The sequence below is a fragment of the Natator depressus genome, chromosome 2 (genome assembly GCF_965152275.1).
Source record: "Natator depressus isolate rNatDep1 chromosome 2, rNatDep2.hap1, whole genome shotgun sequence".
NCBI lineage: Eukaryota > Metazoa > Chordata > Testudines > Cheloniidae > Natator > Natator depressus.
Window position 1 is genome coordinate 259,747,395 of NC_134235.1, and position 24,117 is coordinate 259,771,511.

The 24,117-nt window shown below is 47.7% G+C and overlaps 2 protein-coding genes across 2 annotated transcripts; both read right to left on the reverse strand.

Moving 5' to 3' along the window:
* Positions 1-3,434: 3,434 nt before the first annotated feature.
* LOC141981829 (cathelicidin-2-like) lies at positions 3,435-7,709 on the reverse strand. Its single transcript, XM_074943461.1, has 4 exons — positions 7,494-7,709; positions 5,924-6,031; positions 4,789-4,872; positions 3,435-3,747 (listed from the first exon to the last, which is right to left on the reverse strand). The coding sequence occupies exons 1-4, from the start codon at positions 7,671-7,673 to the stop codon at positions 3,634-3,636; spliced, it is 486 nt and encodes a 161-aa protein (XP_074799562.1). The 5' UTR covers positions 7,674-7,709; the 3' UTR covers positions 3,435-3,633.
* A 10,691-nt stretch (positions 7,710-18,400) lies between these two features.
* Positions 18,401-23,555, reverse strand: LOC141981830 (cathelicidin-2-like). The gene is made up of 4 exons (XM_074943462.1): positions 23,345-23,555; positions 20,705-20,812; positions 19,553-19,636; positions 18,401-18,530 (listed from the first exon to the last, which is right to left on the reverse strand). Exons 1-4 carry the CDS (start codon positions 23,522-23,524, stop codon positions 18,420-18,422), a joined length of 483 nt encoding a protein of 160 aa, XP_074799563.1. The 5' UTR covers positions 23,525-23,555; the 3' UTR covers positions 18,401-18,419.
* Between the last annotated feature and the right edge of the window lie 562 nt (positions 23,556-24,117).

Below are 24,117 nucleotides of genomic sequence, written 5' to 3' on the forward strand. Positions count from 1 at the left end.
GACGGTAATTGACCACGGGAACAATTTACCTCGGGATGTTCTGGATTCTGCATCACTTGCAGGCTTTCAGTCAGGACTGGATCTCTTTCTAAAAGAGATGCTCTCGCTCAAATGTAAGCTACAGGCTTGAGGCAGAAATGATTGGCTGAGGTTCTTTGGCCTGTCCTATTTTCTGCAGCAGGTCGGACTAGATGACCACAATTGTCCCTGGCAGCCTTAACAACTATGACTGTATGAAAACTATGAAGGTCGGCAGCAATGCTTCAGTTACATATTTAATGTGGTTCTGTCAAGGCTGATTCCCCACTCTGGCACTTCGAGTGCAGAAAGTGGGGGCCCTCAAGGATTTTTAAAAATTAATACTTACCACTCCAGGGGCTTGTATTAAACTCCCAGATAAAAGTGGAATCTCCTTCCTTTGAAGTTTTTAAGGTCAGGCTTGACAAAGCCCAGGTTGGAATGATTTAGTTGGGGATTGGTCCTGCTTTGAGCAGGGGGAGGGTCTAGATACCTCCTGAGGTCCCCTCCAGCCCTGTTATTCTATGATTGTATGATTCCCAAGGTTACAGCTTTTCTCTGACATTGGCTTGGGAAACACTGCCACCACTCAAATGGAAAACCCCTTTTTTGAAACCCAGGAAGGCGCACTTGGGAACTCCTTCCTGTGGGGTACCCTGAAGCCCTTTCACACATTCCCCTCCAGGGAAGAGCTGAGAAAGAAAACAAAGGAAATTAGCTGTTGCCACCAGCTAATTAAACAGCATATGCATAAACCTCTTGGGACACCAAAAATCCAATCCTGTTCTTTAAAAAGGTAAATTTTATTAAAAACAAAAAGAAAGACATACATCGGGAACTTAGGCTTTTGCTAGATTTTAAAAGAGCAATTCCAAAAATTAAGCACCCAAAATAACTTTCTTGGGGTTCAGCTTAAAGGTTACAAGCATACAAAAGCATCTGGGGTTAGCACAGAGGAGTCCACAAGCCAATAAGAAATAAAAGAAATAACCCTAATCTCATTTTCCCCCTTTCCTCATAGGTCAGGTTTTCTAAACCTTTTATCATTTTGGTTGCTCTCCTCTGGTCTCTCTCCAATTTGTTATGTATTTTTTAAAGTGTGGCCCCCACCACTAGACACGGCACTCCAGCTGGGGTCTCACCCGTGCCCAGTAGAATGGAACAATGATCTCCTGGGTCTTACATATGACATCTCTCTTAAGACACCCCAGAATGAGATTAACTTTTTTCAAAATAGCATCCCGTCATTGGCTCATACTCAGTTTCTGATCTACCGTAGCCCTGAGATTCATTTCTGCAGTATTGCCACCTAGTCAGTCATTCCCCATTATGTATTTGTGCAGTTGATTTATTCTTCCTTGGTGTTGCACTTGGACTTGTCTTTATTGAGTATTATTTTGTTGATCTCAAAAAAGTTCTCCAATTGATCAAGGTGATTTTGAATTTTAATCCTGTCCTGCAAAGTGCTCGTAACCCCGCTCAGCTTGATGTCCTCTGCAAATTTCATAAGCGTACTCTCCACTCAGTTATCCACCTCATTAATGAAAATATTGAATAGTAACGGCCGCAGGACAGACCACTGGAGACCCCATTAAATACACCCTCCCAGTTTGACAGTGAACATTCATAACTACTGTTTGAGAATGTTTTTTCAACCGTTGTAGAACCCACCTCTTAGTATTTCATCTTCACCACTTTTCACTTCACCACTTTCTCTCATTTGCTTGTGTGGGACTGTATCAAAAGCTTTACTAAAATCAAGAAATAGGACATCTATTGCTTCACCCTTCATCTACTACTCATCATTCTGTTCTATTCTAGGCTCTTACACATGGATTGTTTAATGGTCTCTTTGAGTAACTTTCCAGGTATCGAAGTTAGGCTGACTATCTGTAATTCCTCAGGTCCTCTTTCTTCCCTTTCTTAAAGAGAAAGTTTAATGTTAAAAGAGTTTAAGTTTAAAGAGAAGTGTTTTCCCTTCTGTAGTCCTCTGGGACCACACCCATCCTCCATGAGTTCCAGAAGATAATCACTACGGGTTCAAAGATTGCTTCAGCTACTTCCTTAAGTATCCTAGGGTGAATGGCGTACAGCCTTGCCAACTTGAATATATCTAACTTACTTAAATATTTTATCTGTTTTTCCCTATTCTGGCTTGTGTTCCTTCCCCCTTCTTGTGAAGCACCTGGTCACAATCATCTCTTTTAGTGAAGACTGAAGTAAAATAGGCATCAACCTCCTCAGCCTTCTTGATATCGTCTGTTATTAGCTCTCCTTCCCTCTTACGTAGCAGACCTACGCTTTCCTTTGTCTTACCCTTGCTCCTAATGTATTTATAGAACCTCTTCTTATTGCCTGGTATGTCCCTTGCTAGGTGTAACTTATTTTATATCTTAGCATTCCTGGTTTTTTCCCTACATTCTTGGCTTGTTCTTTTCTACTCATCCGTAGCGATTTGTCCCTGTTTCCACTTGATAATGTTCAGGTCACTAAAGAGTGCCTGATGCAGCCATATTGGCCTCTCAGGAGACCTCATGTCATTCATGACTCCAAATTGATAGATTTTTAAGGCTGGAGCATAAGGGAGGCAGAATCAAGTTTGTTGTCAGGCCAAAGAGCTCGAGGGTTTTCAGTCTGATGGAATCTGTACCTTTAATGACCCGGCTTTGGGATTTTGTCCCTGTGGGTATGTGTACAGGAAGGTGGGAAGGGAACTGTGGGGTCCTCTTGCATGATCAACACCACGCTGAAAGCTGTGCAAGGAGCCTGAACGCTACGGGTGTGCCTGGTTGGGAGAAGCCTTGGGGCAGCCCCATCATGTTCTTTCGGGGAAAATTCACCCCATGGCAGAGGGGCTGCAAAGGGACCTGAGCACCATCAAGCCTTTAACACAGGACATTGTCAGGCCCTCCTTCCTGGAGTGTACTAAATCGTCAGGGAGTGATTTCTTTGGGTGTTATGGGCTACCTGTCTCATAGAACCAAGAGGGCAAAGGGCGTTACCCACTTTCTAGATGGAACCTGCAGTAAATCAGGGAGGCTAAAGCATGGCATGCCCTGAGTGCTAAATTTTCCAAAGTGACAATTGATTTTGGGTGTCTCAAAACTTAGAGAGACTTTCAAAGGGGCCACATTTTCGGAGGGCAGCTGCTCAGCACTTTCTGAAAACCAGGCCCCTTTGAGGACATCCCGTGTTGGGCACCCATAGTTGCTAGTCACTTTTAACAAGTTTGGCCTTAGTGTCTGGATCTCTGCTGCAAGAGGGCAGGGGTTGGGTCTCTTTAATGAGGATGGCGTGTGACTCCTAGTTGGGGGGTTTTCATTGGCCAGTAGCAAAATCAGGTGATTCACTATGGTTCATGTCCCTAATCTCCTCCCACAATATGGAAGCAGAGGACAGCAGTTTACGTTTGCAGAATGGCAATTTATTACGCACAGGAGCCCTGGGGAGCAGCACTGCAACAGCTGCTAAGCGGCGGATAGAAGCAGACACTCTGAAGCTGTTGAGATTGTTATGAGCCTGGCTTCCGATGGTGCTTCCAGCAGAGGAGAAATGGAGCCACATCTGGGTCTGGCAGCATCGGCTCGCTTTCATCTCCTCTCTTTCTGGATCTTCTTAGCCAAGGGCGATACCTATACCGGCACGAATGATTTTCCCTTTATGTCGACGAAGAAACCTGCCAGCTCTTTTCCTGAATCTACTCCAGCGGCCCCGTGTGACGATATTAGGCTAGAGAGAAAAGAAGTCAGGGTTAGCATCTCCACGCAGACTGAAACTGGCTCCTGCAGCTCAGGGAATGTTACTTTGTTCTCTCTTGTGTTTCATTTGTTATTAGCAATGACTAGAGGCCCCAACTTTGAGGAGGGCTGCGGTAGTTGCTGTAACACACGCACAGTGGGAGACAGTCTCTGCCCCAAGGGGATTACAGCCGAGATAGACAGAGGGGTAAAGGGTGAGGGGTGAGAGCGTGACATGCCTGAGGTCACACAGCTGGTCAGTAGCAGAGCAGGAAGTAGAGCCCAGGTCTCCTGAGTCCCAAGCCAGTGCCCTCTCCCCTGGAGCACATGGCCTCTCCAGAACAACAGAGAGCATCCGGCCAGTGTCACTGTGGGCCTAGGTGGCTAGTGGGGGAGAGGAGTAGCCTTCAGGAGTGAGTGTTCCCGTTGTACTCTGGACAGGGGGTGACATCGCTCTGTGGCTCTGAGGGAGGGGCAGGAGCTTGCCTGCTGGGGGGACAGTGTGCTAGGGTGGTGCCACTGAAGGCACAGGATTATAGACTCAGCCCTTATCACCTCGCCCTTTACTGTCTGTAACCCTTACGCCCACTTTGGGTAGGTCCCTCTGTAGAGTAAGAAGGAAGGGCCATGCCTGGGGCCTTTTGTCTGCTGTGTGGGACCAGGGGCCATTCAGTGTCTGCATCATACAACGTATGTAAATGTCACTGCTAGACAAAGGCAGGTGTTGAGGATCCTCCCCAGAGCCCCCTGCCCTTGCCCCGCTCCCAGGCACCGTCTGGAGCTTTAGGTTTCTTATGTATCCCAGGGAGATTCGAATTTGCTCCCTGCGGTTCTGCTGGCGGCTGCAGGGTTCCATCTCCAGGCCTGTGGGGCAGGCGGCCTTTGCCAGCTCACTGCCAGCAGGTGGAGCTGGACACTTGTTCTGGGAACACTTGTGCAGTGTGAAATACCTGGCCAGGATCTCAGCGACGGAAACCCTTAGCCCTGCCTCAGCCCAGCTGTGAGCAGAGAGGAGGCCGTCTCGGCCACTCACCTCCTCAGACGCCTCCTCGCATTTGATAATGACGGAAGCAGGGTCCTGTTCAGTGGAGAAGAATCCAGAGCAGTCTTTGACCAGCTGTAAGGGAGAGAAAAGAGACCTCAGCATCTGCCTGTCAGGGAGCGCTAACGCTCAGGCCTCTTGCATGTGGAGACCTGCTTCCCAGGGTGGGTTGGTCACAAGTTAAAGAGGACGTTGGGAGGCTCAGTCTTCGGCCTGGTTTGGACATCACCCTGGATCAGGACCCCATTGCGAGAGGAACTGTACAAACACAGACCAGAAAGATGATCCCTGCCCTGAGGAGCTTTCAATCTAAGTAGCCTTTGCTCATGTTCAATAGTTCCTTACTTTGCAAGCAGTCACTTTGCGATTCCTTGTGTACTCCAGATGAGTGAGAGGGGCCCACAGAGAACAGCATATGGGTAAATGTAGACATAGACAAGGAGAGAATGAGCCAAAATCTGTACTCAGTTGAGCCAAGTGAAGCAGGATTTCTGTTAGGACAGAGCATACCTATAGAACTGGAAGCGTGGACGTGCAGTTAAAGCACTGGGCTGCCATTCGGGAGACCTGGGTGGAATTCCCCACTCTGCCACTGTCCTGGTGTGTCACCTTGAGTGAGTCACATCACCCACCAGTGAGACGGGGATAAGAGCACTCCCTCTCGGCCAGCCTGTCTCTGTCTGGTCTATTTAGATTGTGAACTCTTTGGGGCGGAGCAGGCACTGTCTGAGTTTATGCAGCACGTGGCACCATGCAGCCCTGATCTCATTAGGAACATCAGTGTACCACGAATAATATTTTACACGAGCTGCATCCCCTTCTCCTTTTGACTTCAGTGAGGGTTCCCCGGTAGAACGGTGCCCCAGCTGACAACAGCAAACTGGAGATTAAAAACCATCCAGTCCTATAATTAGGGGATGGATGAATGGATGGATGTTGTTTGTGACACTGATGTAAGGATTGGTAAGGAGGCTACTGTGGAAAAGGCACTGTCCCATGGCCCCATTCCTTCCTTTATGTCTCTGCTGGAAAAACACGTTTTCTGTGAGGCTTCGTGACCTGACAGATGCTATTGGTCAACTTAAAGTGCAGAGGGAGGTGTCTCTATGCAGCAAGTGATCCTTACCCCATCTTCTTTGAATTCACACTGGCTGATGTCACGTTTCTCTTTTACCGGGCACACTGTCTCTTGAACAGTGAATGTCAGCGGTTGGATAGTTTTTGAAGACACATCCTAAGAAGAAAATCAATGAAAGAACAAAATAAACATTCACTGTGAGCAACAAGGCACCAGGCTCCACTTTGGCCTTGTAATTATTTTCTATTCTATTACAGTATCGCCCAGAGGCCTAGACTGGCATCAGATCCGCATTGTGCTAGGAGCTGTTCAAACACATACGCAGATGAGGCCCTTATGCAAAAAGATTCCAGTCTAAACAGAATGTAAGTATTGACTTGTTCTAGTCCAGTGGTTCTCAGACTTATTTGATCGCACCCCCCTTCTTCGTATCTATAGTCATTTATCTCTCCCCGCTCTCCCGCCAAATACTCAAATACACAGACTGCTTCCCAGGGGGTCAGAGAGCAGCGGCTGCGGGGTGGGCGTCCAGCTCTGTAGGCAGCAGACTCCATCTGTTCCCTTTATCCCCTCCCACCACCGCCCGGGTGTGCACGGCCCTTCTGCATGAGCCCAATCCGCCAGGGCTGACAGTATGTATTTGTACAGCACCTAGCACAATGGGGCCATGGTCTTGGCTGGAACCTGTAGATGCTGCTGGGATATAAATAATATATCAATTCGGTCCCTCCAGGAAGAATAGTGCCCAGAGCTTTGTTGCCACTTAATAAATAATGACAATAAGGGATTATCAAATGTCTTTACTTTAAATCTGTCTTCTACATACTCCTAAATATGAATTCTCTTCACAAGGAGACCCAGGGAGGCATTTAATTCAAATAATTTTTCCTCTTAAACCTTTTTAAACCTTCCAAACTCCATGCCTTTAATGACCAATAATCAGTATTTTTTGTAAAGGCTCAGAACCCAGACAAAGAAAACAAAACAAGTGTATTACTTTCAGAAGACTCAAGAATTGTGAGCCAATTGCATGATTTTTTCAGGGCAGACTCATTCTCTTTGAACACTTATGCTGGCCACCGCCTTTGTGCCAGGCGCTGTACAAACACAGAGTAAGACGGTCCCTGCCCCAAATTGCTCAGAGTATAATTCAAATGGAAAACGTGCTCTGCCTGCTGAATCTGAATGAACTGCTGCTCTCAGGCCCTTCCTCTGCAGCGGCCCCAGGAAGCTGCTGTGTGGTAATACAGGGAAATAGCTGTCTGGCTGCTACCCGTCCCTGCACATATTTCACTCCCTCTTTATAACCAATTTTGGCCATGCTGCTTTCAGTGACTCGAGTTGGCTGGTCTATAAATTCTCTGTCGTTCCCTTTCCCCTAACCACTGCCTACTTGCACTGTGAGCAGAAACTGTCTTCATGAGTGCCTGGAGGGTACCTAGCCCATAGCCGGCACCACCAGAAATCAGCCCTGGCTAATAACAGCAAGGGTGCAAATACCAGACTGTAGGTACAGGAGTCTAGCATCAGAGGCCAGCGATTTCCCATTGACCTGCTCTATGAGCTCAAGTGGCATCGAATTTACATAGGCCAAAAAGTGATTCCCCAGGTCACTCACCCAGTCTGGCTGCGGCTCAGCTTCCAGGAGCCGATAGGCCAGTGTTATATCTGGCTCTTGGTTGTAGAGCTGAACTGCAGCTAAAACCGCATCCTCGTGGGTTGGCAGAGGGGATGATGATGGCGCGGGGGCTGCTGTGACCACCCCGAGAATCAGCAGAACTTTCAGGCAGGTCTCCATCCTGTGCCCTGTGGGATTCACTGAGAGCTGGGTCGGCAGCCCAATCACCCCTGGGGGAAGCCCTTTTATACGCTGCCTCCTCTGTATGGGCTAGTGCCTCATTGGCTGCCTGCTTCCGTCCTCCCTTAACAGGTGACTTTTCCCCATCCATCTGCAGGACGTTTCTATTGGCCACCCTGCTGGAGCAGGCACAGAGGGGAGGTCGGTAAGAGGAAAAGGAGGATTTTTTCAAATAAATTGCTGAAATGGTGTGCACCAATTGCAAAACAACCCATGGTAGTGGGTAGGGGGTGTCGAGAGCCCCCTGTATTGGGAAAGGCTGAGCTACGTGTCTTAATTCTGTTGGGCCAGATCCTCGTCTGGTATAGTTGCCATATCTCCATTGGCTTTCATGGATCTACGCTGATTTACATGGATAGAAGACCTGTCCCCTAAAGTCCAAACAACCAGAGCTTTACCCAACAGCTCTCAGTCCAGAAATCACACAACAAGCATTCCCCTAGAGCCAGTCAGTAGGCCCAGGTCGTTGATTTTGATGGTGCCACCACTAAATTCATGGGGACTGTACAGTGCATTAACAATGGATAACCACACATCGGACTGCTCCTGACAGGCCAACCTGCTCTTTTACATCCCTAGCAATGGGGCTCCCTCGTATCCAATAGGAGGACCCTGTTACAAAGCCTGAGAGATTTTTCTATCATGAAAAGAAAAGGAGTACTTGTGGCACCTTAGAGACTAACCAATCAAATAAATTGGTTAGTCTCTAAGGTGCCACAAATACTCCTTTTCTTTTTGTGAATACAGACTACCACGGCTGCTACTCTGAAACCTTCTATTATGAAGTCTTCCTGTGAGTCAGTCTAACCTGTCCCTTCTTAATGTTATCCCATTGCTCCTAGTCATACCCCTAGCCCCCTTTCCAAATGTTTCCCCCTCTCACGGGGTTAAGTCCTTTGTAGGCTGCTATCCTTTTTTCCTTATCCTGTATTCACAGTTGGCCAATTTTCAGTGCACGTGGCTGTGTCCCTACCAAAGAAAAGTTGAATTAATTTTGAGAGTCTGATTTCATGAGGCACTGTCTCAAATGTGTTACTAAAAGCCAGTTATATCCTATCGGCCACTTCCTCTTCATCCATTGGTCCTGCAGTTCTGTCAAGCACCATCAAACTATCAGATCTCTTCTGTGTGATTCGAGCACGTTCTCTGTGTCCTCTGAGTGGGGCTCTCACAATACTTTCCCTCCTACATAAAATACAGTCAACAGTGTGGATGGTATTCCTGGCTGAGAAGTCCCCTTCATGAGGATTCTGCTGCGGGATAAGAACAGGAAGTCTCAGGATTCTTTCTTCAGCTCATTTCCTGCACATTCTGGCTGACCGTTTACTACGGTTTGGTAATCCAGGCAGGACGGTCAGGGTTTGTAACTGACAATTCCATCGCTCCCTGTGCGGTGTGTGAATTAAAGCTGGTGCTGTGTCACGTGGGGTTGGGTGGCTGTGTGCTCGTACCACTTACTTCTCTATCAGTCAGTTGCTAGAAGTTCTTGAAGTGTCTTATAACACTCCCCTATTAGCTCATCTGATCCTTGTGTCGTGATAACATTTAATTTACTTATTATAATTATTGTAAAACCATAATCACAAAATCATATTTTCAAAAAGAAAAGGAGTACTTGTGGCACTAGAGACTAACCAATTTATTTGAGCATGAGCTTTCATGAGCTGTAGCTCACGAAAGCTCATGCTCAGATAAATTGGTTAGTCTCTTAGGTGCCACAAGTACTCCTTTTCTTTTTGCGAATACAGACTAACACGGCTGTTACTCTGAAAAAAATCATATTTTGTCCACCTAAAATTTCCCTCTCAGCCTAGGCAGTGCCTCTTGCATGTGCCCTCCGGGGTACAGCTTGATGCAGAGTTGTACTTGGTCACAGTTTGGATTCTGATGACTGAATTTGACCATTATTTTGCAAACCCTGTCAACTCCATGTGTGACTTCCAGCAAGTCACTTTATCTGTCTGAGGCTCAGTTCCCCATCTGTGAATAGCGATCCTTACTTTCTCCCACTCTTCGTCCGTGTGGCCTGTTTAGATTGAACACTCATAAAGGCAAGGACTCTCCTGTTATGTCTGCGTACAGCGCTTAGCATAACAGACCTTGGTTGGTGTGTGTAGGTGCTAGTGTCCTATGAATAAGAAGACTGAGGTGCATGGCGGTGAAGAATTCAGCTCCTAGTCTTTATCTCCGGGCACTCTATTGAATAGTGGTTGCTCTGAGAGTCCCGCTGCAGCTCTGTTGCTGCCCCAAGGTTTAGCACTGCTCAGCCAAGGGGCCTGCAAACATTTGCAGTCTCCTTCTTGAGGGTGCATCTGTAACAAGATGTTGCTTTTGTGTCTGTCAGATGTCTCCCTGCTTCCTCCTTGCTGCTCTCCAGCACAAACCTGATCACTGAACCCTGCTTATCCCAACACTCCTGCTTAACTGAAATTTGCGGGGTTCTTCTCGGTTTGCCTTGTGTTACCAGCGTGTCTGCACTGCAGTGAAATACTCCGACCACGGAGCACAGGCTCTTCCGTCTGCAGCACAACCTGCCCTTGGGAAACTGACCAGCATTTATCCCTCCTGGCTGTCCAGGTCCCTCAAGCAGCTCTTTCTCCAGACCTCACTGGCATATCTTCCCTGTATGCCCAGTCCCCCAGATCTGGAGGGAAGCTGCCTCCTTCATAGCCAGCCAGCACCTCATTCCTGTGTCCCCACTCCCCAGATCCTGGAATCCAGCCCCTCCCTTCAGGGCCAGCCAGTATTGATTCCAACACAATCCTCACCTCTCATACAGTCCCCACAACCATGCCATGCAGCAGGCTCCTCCAGAACTCCCTAGCTCTCTTCCCTGGAAGAGCGAAGGAGCTGCCCCTGCAGGCCTTGAACTCTGTTGCCAGAGTTTGGGCGATCCGGAGCACAGAGATCGAAGCCTCAGATTTCAGGAAACTTGTTTCCATAGAGCTTTGTGTGTCCTCCTGAAGCCTTCAGCTAATGAGAGACCCCTAGTTTGCATGAAGTGCTTTTAAGACAGGTTGGTTTAAAGGGGACCATGGGGCCATCCCAGTGCAGGCTGGTCTTAAAGGCTGCTCACATCGATGCTGGCTGCCAGCCAAGTCCAGGCTTCATTCCTGGGTACGGTGCTTGGCGCAATTAGACTCTGATACCAGCACTGAACGGGGGCTGCTGTGATGCAAATCACTGATAATAAGTAATTTTGCCATGAATTTTCCCCTAGAAACGGCTCTTCAGAGTTTTCAAATACCCTTTGTCCGTCACACACACAATACAGATATCTCAGAATAGTACACACCCATAATGACTTTACACATGTGTGTTGTGTCCTGTTGTGTTGGACAGTCTGTGATTTACCTTACAGAGAACTAAAGCGCCTTTCCTTTCTCGGGTTATGCTTTCGTTAGAGGAGACAAAGATAAATGGCATATCTGTGCCTGGAACTCCCTGAAATGGAGATTATAATATTTCTCTAGATCTGGGTCTCAGGAGTGTTGGGAGGGTTAATTAGACAATGTCCGAGTACGTAAAATGAAATATACATTCTGCTATTAGAGCAAAGTACTACGACCTGAAAGAGCTAAGGACTGAGGTTATTCAGAATGGGTCTCTCACCCTCACCTACACAGCACTGTAACGTTATGGCAGTTGCCAGTTTGCTTCCCAAATACTATGGTATTTCTTTTGCAAATGCAGGAAATAGAAGTTAGTTGGGTAATACCCCCAGCAGTTTGCCCACTGGAATAGGGTTTCTAGTCCATTTCTTGCTGTGCTAAGTAAAACCCCAATTCCCCAGTATTGTGCAGACAGACAGACACTGGCACCCATGTGGCACCCCATTGTGTCTTCATTGGGGTGCATGTGGGCACAGGGTTCTGTCCTTTAAAATAACTGCAGATTTCAGGCTTAAAAGTTGGAGCACTTGTACTGTTCAGAGTAGAAATATGGTGCATTTTATAATAGTGAAGATAATTGACCACGGGAACAATTTACCTCGGGATGTTCTGGATTCTCCATCACTTGCCAGCTTTCAGTCAGGACTGGATCTCTTTCTAAAAGAGATGCTCTCGCTCAAATGGAAGTTATGGGCTTGAGGCAAAAATGATTGGCTGAGGTTCTTTGGCCTGTCCTGTGTTCCACAGCAGGTCAGACTAGATGCCCACAATGGTCTCTGGTGGACTTAACAACTATGACTGTATGAAAACTATGAAGGTCGGCAGCAACGGTTCAGTTACATAGTTGATGTGGTTCCAAATTCCTTTCTCAGTGAAAGCTTGGAAGCTCCCTTATCTATGCCTTTGCTTACAATGGCATCATTGTTAGCACGAGAACCTTCTTCTCTGCAGCTCCTGTCATTTGGACCAAGCATCAGTCTATCAGATGATATTGTATAAAAATTCCAAATCCACTCGGTCCCTGGGCTTTACCAGTGCCTCTCATATGTCAAACTCAATGAGGAGTTTAGTCATATAATGACAAGCGAGTGTTGCCCAGAAATGTGTCTAGCAGTCTAAAATGTGTGCACAAAGTTGTCAGTCTGTCCTCCACCACACACCCACACTCTCTCTCTCTCTCTGTACGCAGTCTCCTAAGCCAGACATGCCATCACACACAATGGAGAAAATCATACCCTACCTATGGGATAAATTCCTTGCTGGTAACAGTGCCTCTTGATCTATAGAATTTAATGGAGTTATGTCTTTTACCATCTGGTGAAGTTCCCATTGATTATAACCTGGGTGCCTAGAGATGCAGGTTCATTTGTCCCAAGAGGATCCCTAGCACAGTGGGTACAGTGAGATATCTCCCTGATGGTGGTTTTCCCTGACAGAGAGCCGCAAGGGCTGTTGCCCTCTGGACACTGAAAGCCGTACACTCTTGTGAATGGGGGGTGTGCAGCCTATCCCCATGATCTCAGCTGATTTGAATTCCCATATCTGCTACTCCTGGCATATTTGCCAACAGGTATTTCCTGCAAAAGGAAGCAACAGCTTTTGGGAAAACCCAAGTGCACAAACAACAAATCCCCCAAGGTCAGAGTAACAATCGGGGGTGTCCTAGTGTGGTGACATGATGGCCCTTCCCAGCACTGGATGGGGAAGGGTGGCATGATCCTGTTGGTGTGTCACAGTGGCCACGGCGGCCACCACATTCACTCCTCGGCAGCAGACCCTGAGCTGAGGGAGAAGAACTGGGTGTGACAGCTACTGCAACCCCCTGCAGGATCTTTGGGGACCAATGCATTAAACCTAGGAATGGCTTCGGTGTTTGTGTCCTACTCCCTGGGGGAGGGGTACCAGACCTCCTCCCGGAACTACAAACATCAGGGGAGGGGGTGATTAAGGCGAGTCACTAAAACTGAACCATTCTAGAAAGGGATCTGCCTCTGGAGAGGTTTCAATAGATTGGTTCAAAACTGGGGTTTCCAGAGACAATCAAAGAACGGGCTTTTGCTATAAAAGGCTGAGTTTAAACTGACATGGATTCTGATCCAGCAATCTGACAGGAACTTCTGTCCAAGGGGGGCCCCAACCTTTGCGGATGTGTTAGAAAGACTTTGGCCCGGTAGGGACCCCATAAGACTGGTGGGTGCTTCCTGGAATGTTTAGTGTGTGCTTAAATTGTGGGTGCCCAGAAATGAGGGTGGAGGTGGAAGGGTATCAAAGAGCAGTTAATGCTGAAACTATTCCAGAGCTTAACTATCCTTATAGTTAGAAAGTATTTCCTAATAATTAGTATTTCCTAATTTCCTAATAATAATAACCTAACTCTCCCTAGCTGCGGATAAAGCCCATTGCTTCGTGTCCTACCTTCAGTCTCCATGGAGAACCATGGATCCCCACCCTCTTTATAACAGCCCGTCACATATTTGAAGACTGTTATCGGGTCCCCATCAGTCTTCTTTTCTCAAGACTAAACATGCCCCGTTTTTCCCCCCTTTCCTCATAGGTCAGGTTTTCTAAACCTTGTATCATTTTGGTTGCTCTCCTCTGGTCTCTCTCCAATTTGTTATGTATTTTTTAAAGTGTGGCCCCCACAGCTAAACACGGCACTCCAGCTGGGGTCTCATCCATGCCCAGTAGAATGGAACAATTCCCTCCTGGGTATTAGGTATGACACTCCTGTTAACACACCCCAGAATGAGATTAACCTTTTTCAAAAGAGCATCCTGTCATTGGCTCATATTCAGTTTGTGATCTACTGTAACCCCAGATCCATTTCTGCAGTATTACCACCTAGCCAGTCATTGTCCATTATGTATTTGGGCATTTGATTTTTCCTTCCTTGGCATTGTACTTTGCACTTGTCTTTACTGAATATTATTTTGTTGATCTCAGAAAAGTTCTCCAATTGATCAAGGTGATTTTGAATGTTAATCCTGTCCTGCAAAGTGCTTGCAACCCCTCTCAGCTTGGTGTCCTCTGCAGATTTTATAGGCGTACTCTCCAGTCCATTATCCACCTCATTAATGAAAATATTGAATAGTAATGGACCCAGGACAGACCACTGGAGGATACCATTAAATACACCCTCCCAGTTTGACCGTGAACAGTCATAACTACTTTTTGAGTAGGTTTTTTTCAACCAGTGTTGCACCCACCCTTTAGTATTTCATCCAGACCACATTCCTCTCATTTGCTTATGCAAAACTCATGGTGATAGGGGAGGTCCTGGATAATTGGAAAAAGGCAAACATAATGCCCATCTTTAAAAAAGGGAAGAAGGAGAATCCGGGGAACTACAGACCAGTCAGCCTCACCTCAGTCACTGGAAAAATCATGGAGCAAGTCCTCAAGGAAACCATTTTGAAGCACTTGGAGGAGAGGAAGGTGATCAGGAACAGTCAACATGAATTCACCAAGGGCAAGTCATGCCTGACCAACCTGATTGCCTTCTATGATGAGATAACTGGCTCTGTGGATATGAGGAAAGCAGTTGACGTGATATATCATGACTTTAGCAAAGCTTTTGATACGGCCTCCCACAGTATTCTTGCCAGCAAGTTAAAAAAGTGTGGATTGGATGAATGGATTATAAGGTGGATAGAAAGCTGGCTAGATTGTCAGGCTCAACAGGTAGTGATCAACGGCTTGATGTCTAGTTGGCCACCAGTATCAAGTGGAGTGTCCCAGGGGTCAGTCCTGGGGCCGGTTCAACATCTTTATTAATGATCTGGATGATGGGATGGATTGCACCCTCAGCAAGTTTGCAGACGACACTAAGCTGGGGGAAGAGGTAGATATGCCGGAGGGTAGGGATAGGGTCCAGAGTGACCTAGACAAATTGGAGGATTGGGCCAAAAGAAATCTGATGAGGTTCAACAAGGACAAGTGCAGAGTCCTGCACTTAGGGTGAAAGAATCCCATGCACCTCTACAGGCTGGGGACCGACTGGCTAAGCAGCAGTTCTGCAGAAAAGGACCTGGGGATTACAGTGGATGAGAAGCTAGATATGAGTCAGCAGTGTGCCCTTGTTGCCAAGAAGGCTAACAGCATATTGGGCTGCATTAGTAGGAGCATTGCCAGCAGATCAAGGAACGTGATTTTTCCCCTCTATTCGGGACTGGTGACGCCACATCTAGAGTATTGCGTCTACACTCCAGAAAGGATGTGGACAAATTGGAAAGAGTCCAGCGGAGGGCAACGAAAATGATTAGGGGGTTGGGGCACATGACTTATGAGGAGAGGCTGAGGGAACTGGGCTTGTTTAGTCTGCAGAAGAGAAGAGTGAGGGGGGATTTGATAGCAGCTTTCAACTACCTGAAGGGGGGTTCCAAAGAGGATGGAGCTCGGCTGTTCTCAGTGGTGGCAGATGACAGAACAAGGAGCAATGGTCTCAAGTTGCAGTGGGTGAAGCATTAGAATGGGTTGCCTAGAGAGGTGGTGAAATCTCCATCCTTAGAGGTTTTTAAGGCCTGGCTTGACAAAGCCCTGGCTGGGATGATTTAGTTGGTGGGGTCCTGCTTTGAGCAGGGGGTTGGACTTGACCTCCTGAGGTCTCTTCCAACCATAATCTTCTATGATACTATGAAATGTCATGTGGGACTGAGTCAAAAGTTTTACTAAAATCAAGATATAGCACATCTACTGCTTCACCTCACACACTGGCCAATAGCCTGACAAAAAAAGAAATTAAGTTGATTTGGCATGATTAGTTCTTGACAAATCCATTTTGTCTACTACTCATCATGCTGTTCTACTCTAGGCGCTTACACATGGATTGTTTAATGGTCTGTTTGAGTAACTTTCCAGGTATCGAAGTTAGGCTGACTGTCTGTAATTCCCTTTGTTCCCTTTTTTTAAAGAGAGGTACCATGTTTTCCCTTCTGTAGTCCTCTGGGACCCCACATGCCCTCCATGAGTTCTGGAAGATAATTGCTACTGGTACAAAGATTGCTTCAGATAGTTTATTAAGTACCCTAGGGTGAATGGCATCCGGCCTTGCCAACTTGAATACATCTAACTTATTTAAATATTCTTTAATCTGTTTTCCCTATTCTGGCTTGTGTTCCTTCCCCCTTCTTGTTAAGCATCTCGTCACAATCAACACTTTTAGTGAAGACTGAAGTAAAATAAGCATCAAAATCCTCAGTCTTTTTGGTGTTGTCTATTATTAGCTCTCCTTCCCTCTTAAATACCAGACCTGCACTTTCCTTCATCTTACTTTGCTCCTAGTGGGTTTATAGAACCTCTTCTTATTGCCTTGTATGTCCCTTGCTAGGTGTGACTTATTTTGTGTCTTAGCCTTCCTGGTTTTCTCCCTACATACTTGGGTTGTTCTTTTCTACTCATCCGTAGCAATTTGTCCATGATTCCACTTTATGATTTTCAGGTCCCTAGAGAGCACCTGATACAGCCATATTGGCCTCTTGTCACAGACTCAAAGGACTCATGCTCTCTCTCGGCTCTGTACGGTCCCTGGGAGGAACCCCCTTCAGTGTGACAGCCCTTCTCAGGGGGTCCACTCTCCCTCGGGGGTTAAGCCATAGGCCCCTCCGCCTCCTGGAACTGCACCTCTCTGAGCCCTCAGCACGCCTGTCTCTTGCCGTGGGCCCCCTCAGGGAGTCCCCTCGCTCTGAACCTCGGGGCCTCCACACCCAGAGGGAATAACGCAACCCTGATCTCTAAACCGGAGTGACTCTTAGCCAGGGTAAAACAGAAGGGTTTATTGAGCATCTGAACACAGCATAGGAAACTCTCAGGGCCTCAGGCCTAGCATCCTTCAGCACAGTACATCTAGGTCTCTCCGGCCTCCAGGTGGGCTCTGGCTGCTCTCTCCTCCCAGCCCAGAACCCCCTCCTTCCAGCTGGGCATCCGATATCACTATCCCCCAAGTCCCACCTCTGTCCTTTGTCTTCTGTCCCAGGTAAACAGGCGACCTGGGCCTCCTCTTCTCTCAACCTCTCCTCTCATCCGTCCTTTGTTTCCCCTCTGGCAGGAACCAGCTGGTCAGGTCACTGGGGACCTCTCTCCACGGTCCATTGTCCTCCCACTGGCCAGAACCGGCTGTGACTCCCAAGCTGGGCCTCCCGGTAACCAGGTCACCAGTCGCTGGGGTATCCATTCTCCAGGCCATTTGCTGGCCCTCTGTAACAACAAACTCCCTCTCCCACCACCTTGTTAAACCAGAAACACCCAGGGAAACTGAGTCTCACTCCCCTCTGCATGCAAACCATTGAAAACAAAAAGAACCCCCCTTGCTTCATCACATCTCTTTCCCCCCCTCCCCCCTTTGAGTCTGAACTGAGCGGGGTCACTTAGCCAGTCACCTGGGGAAGTTCAGGGCCCCCGCTTCATGATAAAGCATTGGCTATAACATTGGCACTCCCCCTCACATGGGCCATAACCCTGGAGGAGCAGGCTCCATCTCAGGAGCTTGGCATTAATCCCTTTTATTTGGTGAAGCCACGTCGGGGCGAATGGTCAGTGTGCACAGTAAAGCGCTGCCCAAAGAGATACGGCTGCAGCTTTTTAGCGGCCAGCACCGTGGCCAGGCATTGCTTCTCTATGGCCGTTAACCCAATTAAGACCCTTGGTGGCTGAAGCCGGGGCCTGTGTGTGCTATTTCAACCCATTCCCTTAGGGCCCCCTGAGGCCAATATTTTGCCATCTTGTGGTGGATGAATGAAAATCCCAGTTTCTAAAGCATTACATGCCCTGAGTCCTACATTTTCCAAAGTGACCATTGATTTTGGGTGTCTCCAAATTTAGAGAGATCTTGAAGGGGCCACATTTTCAGAGGGAAGCTGCTCAGCACTTTCTGAAAACCAGGCCCCTTTGAGGACATCCTGTGTTGGGCACCCAAAATTGCTAGTCACTTTTAACAAGTTGGGCCTTAGTGTCTGGATCTCTGTGGCAATTGGGCAGGGGATGGATCTCTTTAAGGGGGATGGCATGTGACTCTTACTCCGGGTCTTTCATTGGCCAGCGGGACTGTCAGGTGATTCGCTCCGGTTCATGTCTCTAATCTCCTCCCACAATATGGAAGCAGAGGACTACAGTATAGGTTTGCAGAATGGCAATTTATTATGCAGAGGGGCCCTGGTGAGCGCACTGAAAGGGTGGATAAGTGGTAGGTCGAAGCAGATGCTTTGAAGTTGTTCAGATTGTTATAAACCTGGCTTCCAATGGGGCTTCCAGTGGAGGAGAAATGGAGGCACAGATGGATCTTCTCTATTTCTGGATCTTGTTAGCCAATTATTTTGAGAGTAGCAGTAAGGATGTTCAAACCATGCTGACGAAAAAATTTGCCAGCTCCTCTCCAGAATCTTTTCCAGCGGCTCCGTGTGACGAGATTAGGCTAGAGAGAAAAGAAGTCAGGGTTAGCATCTCCACGCAGACTGAAACTGGCTCGTGCAGCTCAGGGAATGTTACTTTGTTCTCTCTTGTGTTTCATTTGTTATTAGCAATGACTAGAGGCCCCAACTTTGAGGAGGGCTGTGGTAGTTGCTGTAACACACGCACAGTGGGAGACAGTCTCTGCCCCAAGGGGATTACAGCCGAGATAGACAGAGGGGTAAAGGGTGAGGGGTGAGAGCGTGACATGCCTGAGGTCACACAGCTGGTCAGTAGCAGAGCAGGAAGTAAAGCCCAGGTCTCCTGAGTCCCAGTCCAGTGCCCTCTCCCCTGGAGCACATGGCCTCTCCAGAACAACAGAGAGCATCCGACCAGTGTCACTGTGGGCCTAGGTGGCTAGTGGGGGAGAGGAGTAGCCTTCAGGAGCGAGTGTTGCTGCTGGACTCTGGACAGAGGGTGACATTGCTCTGTGGCTCTGAGGGAGGGGAAGGAGCTTGCCTGCTGGGGGGACAGTGTGCTAGGGCCGTGCCATTTAAGGTGCAGGATTATAAGCAGCCCTTATCCCCTCCCGCTTTGCTGTCTGGAACCCTTACAGCCACCTTGGGCAGGTCCCTGCTCTAGGGTAAGAAGGAAGGGCCATGCTGGGGCCTTTGCCTGGTGTGTGGGACCAGGGGCCATTCAGTGTCTGCATCATACAACGTTTGTAAATGTTGCTGCCAGACAAAGGCAGGTGGTAAGGAGACTCCCCAGAGCCCCCTGCCCTTGCCCCGCTCCCAGGCACCGTCTGGAGCTTTAGGTTTCTTATGTATCCCAGGGAGATTCGAATTTGCTCCCCGCGGTTCTGCTGGCGGCTGCAGGGTTCCATCTCCAGGCTCATGGGGCAGGAGGCCTTTGCCAGCTCACTGCCAGCAGATGAGCTGGACACTTGTGCAGTGCGAAATACCTGGCCAGGATCTCAGTGAGGGAAACCCATAACCCTGCCTCAGCCCAGCCGTGAGCAGAGAGGAGGCCCTCTCGGTTACCCACCTCCTCAGACGCCTCCTCACATTTGATAATGACGGAAGGGGGGTCCTTTTCAGTGGAGAAGAATCCAGAGCAGTCTTTGACCAGCTGCAAGGGAGAGAAAAGAGACCTCAGCATCTGCCTGTCAGGGAGTGATAACCCTCAGGCCACTCGCATGTGGAGACCTGCTTCCCAGGGTGGGTTGGTCACAAGTTCAGCGGGAGGTTGGGAGGCTCGACCTTGGGCCTGGTTTGGGCATCACAGTGGATCAGGACCCCATTGTGCTAGGGAAAGCACAAACACAGACCAGAAGGATGGTCCCTGCCCCAAGGAGCTCACAATCTATGTAACCCTGGCTCATGTTCAATAGCTCCTTACTTTGCAAGCAGTCACTGTGCGATCTGTGGGATTCCTTGAGTGATGAGTGAGAGGGGCCCACAGAGAATAGCATATGGGTAAATGTAGAGATAGACAAGGAGAGAATGAGTCAAAATCTATACTCAGTTGAGCCAAGTGAGGCTGGATTGCTGTTAAGGCAGAGCATGCTTACAGAACTAGAAGCAGGGTCTTGCAGTTACAGCGATGGGCACAGATTCAGGACACCTGGGTTGAATTCTCCACTGTGCCTCTGTCCTGGTGTGTGACCTTGGGTCACATCACCGACCAGTGAGACGGGGATAAGAGCACTCCCCCTCGGCCAGCCTCTCTCTGTCTGGTCTATTCAGATTGTGAACTGTTTGGGGCAGGGACTGTCTGTGTCTGTGCAGCACCTGACACCATGGGGCCCTGATCTCATTAGGGATGTCAAAGTGCTAGTGTACCACGAATAATATTAGACACGAGCTGCATCCCCTTCACCTTTGGACTTCAGTGAGGGTTCCCCGGTAGAATGGTGCCCCAGCTGACAACAGCAAACCAGAGATTAAAAACCACATAGTCCTATAATTAGGGGTTGGATGAATGAATGTTTGTCATCTGTGATCTTGATGGAAGGATCAGTAATAGGATACAGCGGAAGAGGCACTGTACCGTAGCACCCTTCCTTCCTTTACGTCTCTGCTTGAAGCATATATTTTCTACGAGGCTTGGGGATCTGAGAGATGCTGTTGAGCATCTGTGTGGTCAGTGAGATAGAAGAGCAGAGGGAGGGGTCTCCATGCAGAGAGTGATCCTTACCCCGTCTTCTTTGAATTCACACTGGTTGATGTCACGTTTCTCTGATACCAAGCACACTGTCTCTTTCACAATAAATCTCAGCGTTTGGATAGTTTTAGAAGACATGTCCTAAGAAGTTCAATGAATAAGGAAAATTAACATTCACAGTGAGCAACAAGGAACTTTGGCCTTGTAAATATTTTTCTTTTATGTTACAGTATTGCCCAGAGACCCAGATTGGCATTAGATCCGCATTGTGCTGGGCGCTGTTCACACACACACACATACACACACACACACACACGGCCCTTGCCCTAAAGAGAATGTAAATATTGACTTGTTCTATTCTACTGAACTAAACAGTTAAACAGTTATTAACTAACTAAACAGTGAACTAAACAGTTATTAATAATCGTTCTCAGCAGTAGTCTAGGGCCTTGAATTTTTCAAATGCTGTTCAAATATAAATCCAGGAATGTAACTTCATATGCTGCGGCCTAACTCTGATGTAAGCTGCTTTGTCTTAAATGGAGCTGATTTGCATCAGATGAGAGTCTGGCCCATGTTTCTACAGCATGAACAAATAATTAGTATCTTGCAATTCTCTTTCTCCCTCCCCCTTTCCTCTCCTGTTCCCTGCCCTTCTCTTAGAAAATGCAGTCACTGAATGTTTCTGCATGTGTTTTAATTGCTGAAAGTGCGATTCTGGTCTGAAATGACATTGTTCAAGTGAACTCCTGGGATTCCAGGTCTTATTGCCTCACTGTAATTTCTATATGTAGGTTCCTGTCTTGCAGAAGTTACTTGTGTGTGCAAGTGTTTGCAGAATCGGACCCCCAGTATCCTCCTTTTGGGCTTGATCATGAAACACTCTGAGCACTCCTGTGTGGTGCTGAGCACCCTCAACTTCCACTGACCTCACTGCGAGCAGAGGGTGCTCAGTAGCTCACGGGATCAAGCCTTTCATTAAAAATATGGTTATTTCCCTGTCAGTCTTGCCAATTGAATGTTTGCTCAAGCCCTGCTTTTGCTTTTCATGCCTCATCACGGGAGCCCAAGAAACAAGGTGCTGTTGATGATGTATGAGAAGGAACAAAATCCAGCTCCCGCTCTGCAGACCCAGCTGGAGTACAAAGGAGTGAGCATTTCTGTTAGCCATGGGCCACGATTTTAGAACATGGCTGGTGAGTTTGTGTGCCTCACAATTGGGTGCCCTATTTGAAGGGGTCTGACTCTCAGAGTGCGGGTGCTGAGAATGTTATGGAAATCAGATCCTTCTGAGGTGTTTCAAGTTGGGCACCTGAAATCACTTGTTACTTACAAAATTCTTGGCCCATAACCGACAGTTCTGACTGTGAAAACGCAGAGTGAGCTGCTGTGCTGAACAAGGGGATGCCATTTTAGGCACTCCCACTTTTCAGAGCAAGGGCAGCATTTTAAAACGAATACAAACTTGTACTGAAGATAAATGGTAACTCTGACAACTTTTGTGGTCAACATAGGTGTCAGTGAACAGGGCATTAATGAAAAATTACGTACATTAGAACATAGGATAGTGTATGCTTATTTTGATTGCAAGGTATTGCTCTGTGCCTCAGTTTCCCCCTCTAAAATGAGGATAATAATATGTCCTTTCTCCGACCCTTTGTCTTATCTATTTGGATTGTAAAGTTGTTCTAGGCAGGAACTGTATCTTACTATGTATTTGTACAGCACTGAGCACAATGGAGCCGTGGTCTTGGCTTGAACCTCTAGATGCTGCTGGGATATAAATATATCAATTAGGTCCCTCTGGGAAGAATAGTGCCCAGCGCTTTGTTGCCACTTAATAAATAATGACAATAAGGGATTAACAAATGTCTTTACATTAAATCTGTCTTCTCCATATTACTAAATTTGAATTCTCTTCGCAAGGAGACCCAGGGAGGGCACTGAATTCAAATGGTCTTTTCCTAAAGCTTTTTAAGCTTTCTAAGAGCCATATCTTTTAATGACCAATAATCAGTATTTATTTGTAAAGTTTCAGAACCCAGACAGCAAAAAAAAAAAAAAAACCCACTAGAACTGCACTGGTATCTCTATTAAATCTTGATTTTTAAGCCAATTGCATGATTTTTTCAGGGCGGACACATTCTTTTTGAACACTTATGGCTGGCCACCGCCTTTGTGCCAGGTGCTGTACAAACACAGAGTAAGATGGTCCCTGCCCCGAGTTGCTCAGAGTATAATTCAAATGGAAAACATGCTCTGCCTGCTGAATCTGAATGAACTGCTGCTCTCAGGCCCTTCCTCTGCAGCGGGACCAGGCAGCTGCTGTGTGGTAATACAGGGAAATAGCTGTCTGGCTGCTACCCGTCCCTGCACATATTTCACTCCCTCTTTATAACCAATTTTGGCCATGCTGCTTTCAGTGACTCGAGCTGGCTTGTCTATAAATTCCCTGTCGTTCCCCTTCCCCTAACCACTGCCTACTTGCATTGTGAGCAGAAACTGTCTTTCTTGGCACAGCCAGAAATCAGCCCTGGATAATAACAGCAAGGGTGCAAATACCAAAGTGTAGGTACAGGAGCCTAGCATCACAGGGCTGCGATTCCCATTGACTCGCCCTTTGAGTTTAAGCATCATCTAATAGGCCAAAAAGTGATTCCCCAGATCACTCACCCAGTCTGGCTGCGGCTCAGCTTCCAGGAGCCGATAGGCCAGTGTTGTGCCTGGCTCTTGGTTGTAGAGCTGAACTGCAGCTAAAACCGCATCCTTGTGGCTTGGCAGAGGGGATGATGATGGCGCGGGGGCTGCTGTGACCATCCCGACGATCAGCAGGACTTTCAGGCAGGTCTCCATCCTGTGCCCTGTGGGATTCAGTGAGAGCTGGGTCGGCAGCCCAATCACCCCCGGGGGAAGCCCTTTTATACGCTGCCTCCTCCGTGTGGGCTAGTGCCTCATTGGCTGCCTGCTTCATCCTCCCTTAACAGGTGACTTTTCTCCCTCCATCTGCAGGATGTTTCCATTGGCCACCCTGCTGGGGCGGGCACAGAGGGAGGTTGGTCAGGAGAAAAGGAGGAATTTTTCAAATAAATTGCTGAAATTGTGTGCACCAATGGCTAAACAACCCATAGCGGGGGGGTGGCCAGGGGCCTCTGCACTGGGAAAGGCCAAGGTACCTGTACCTCTCTTGGTGTGAGTCAGCGTAGATCCATGAAAGCCAATGGAGCTAGGGCAACTTATACCAGCTGAGGATCTGTTGGGCCAGAACCTCAGCTGCTATAAGTTGCCATTGCTCTATCTATGCTGACTTATATCAAGAAAACACCTCTCCCCTAACGTCCAGACAACCAGAGCTTTACCTGTCAGCTCTCAGTCCGGAAATCACACAACAAGCATTCCCTTAGAGCCGGTCAGTAGGCCCAGGTCGTTGTTTTTGATGGTGCCACCAC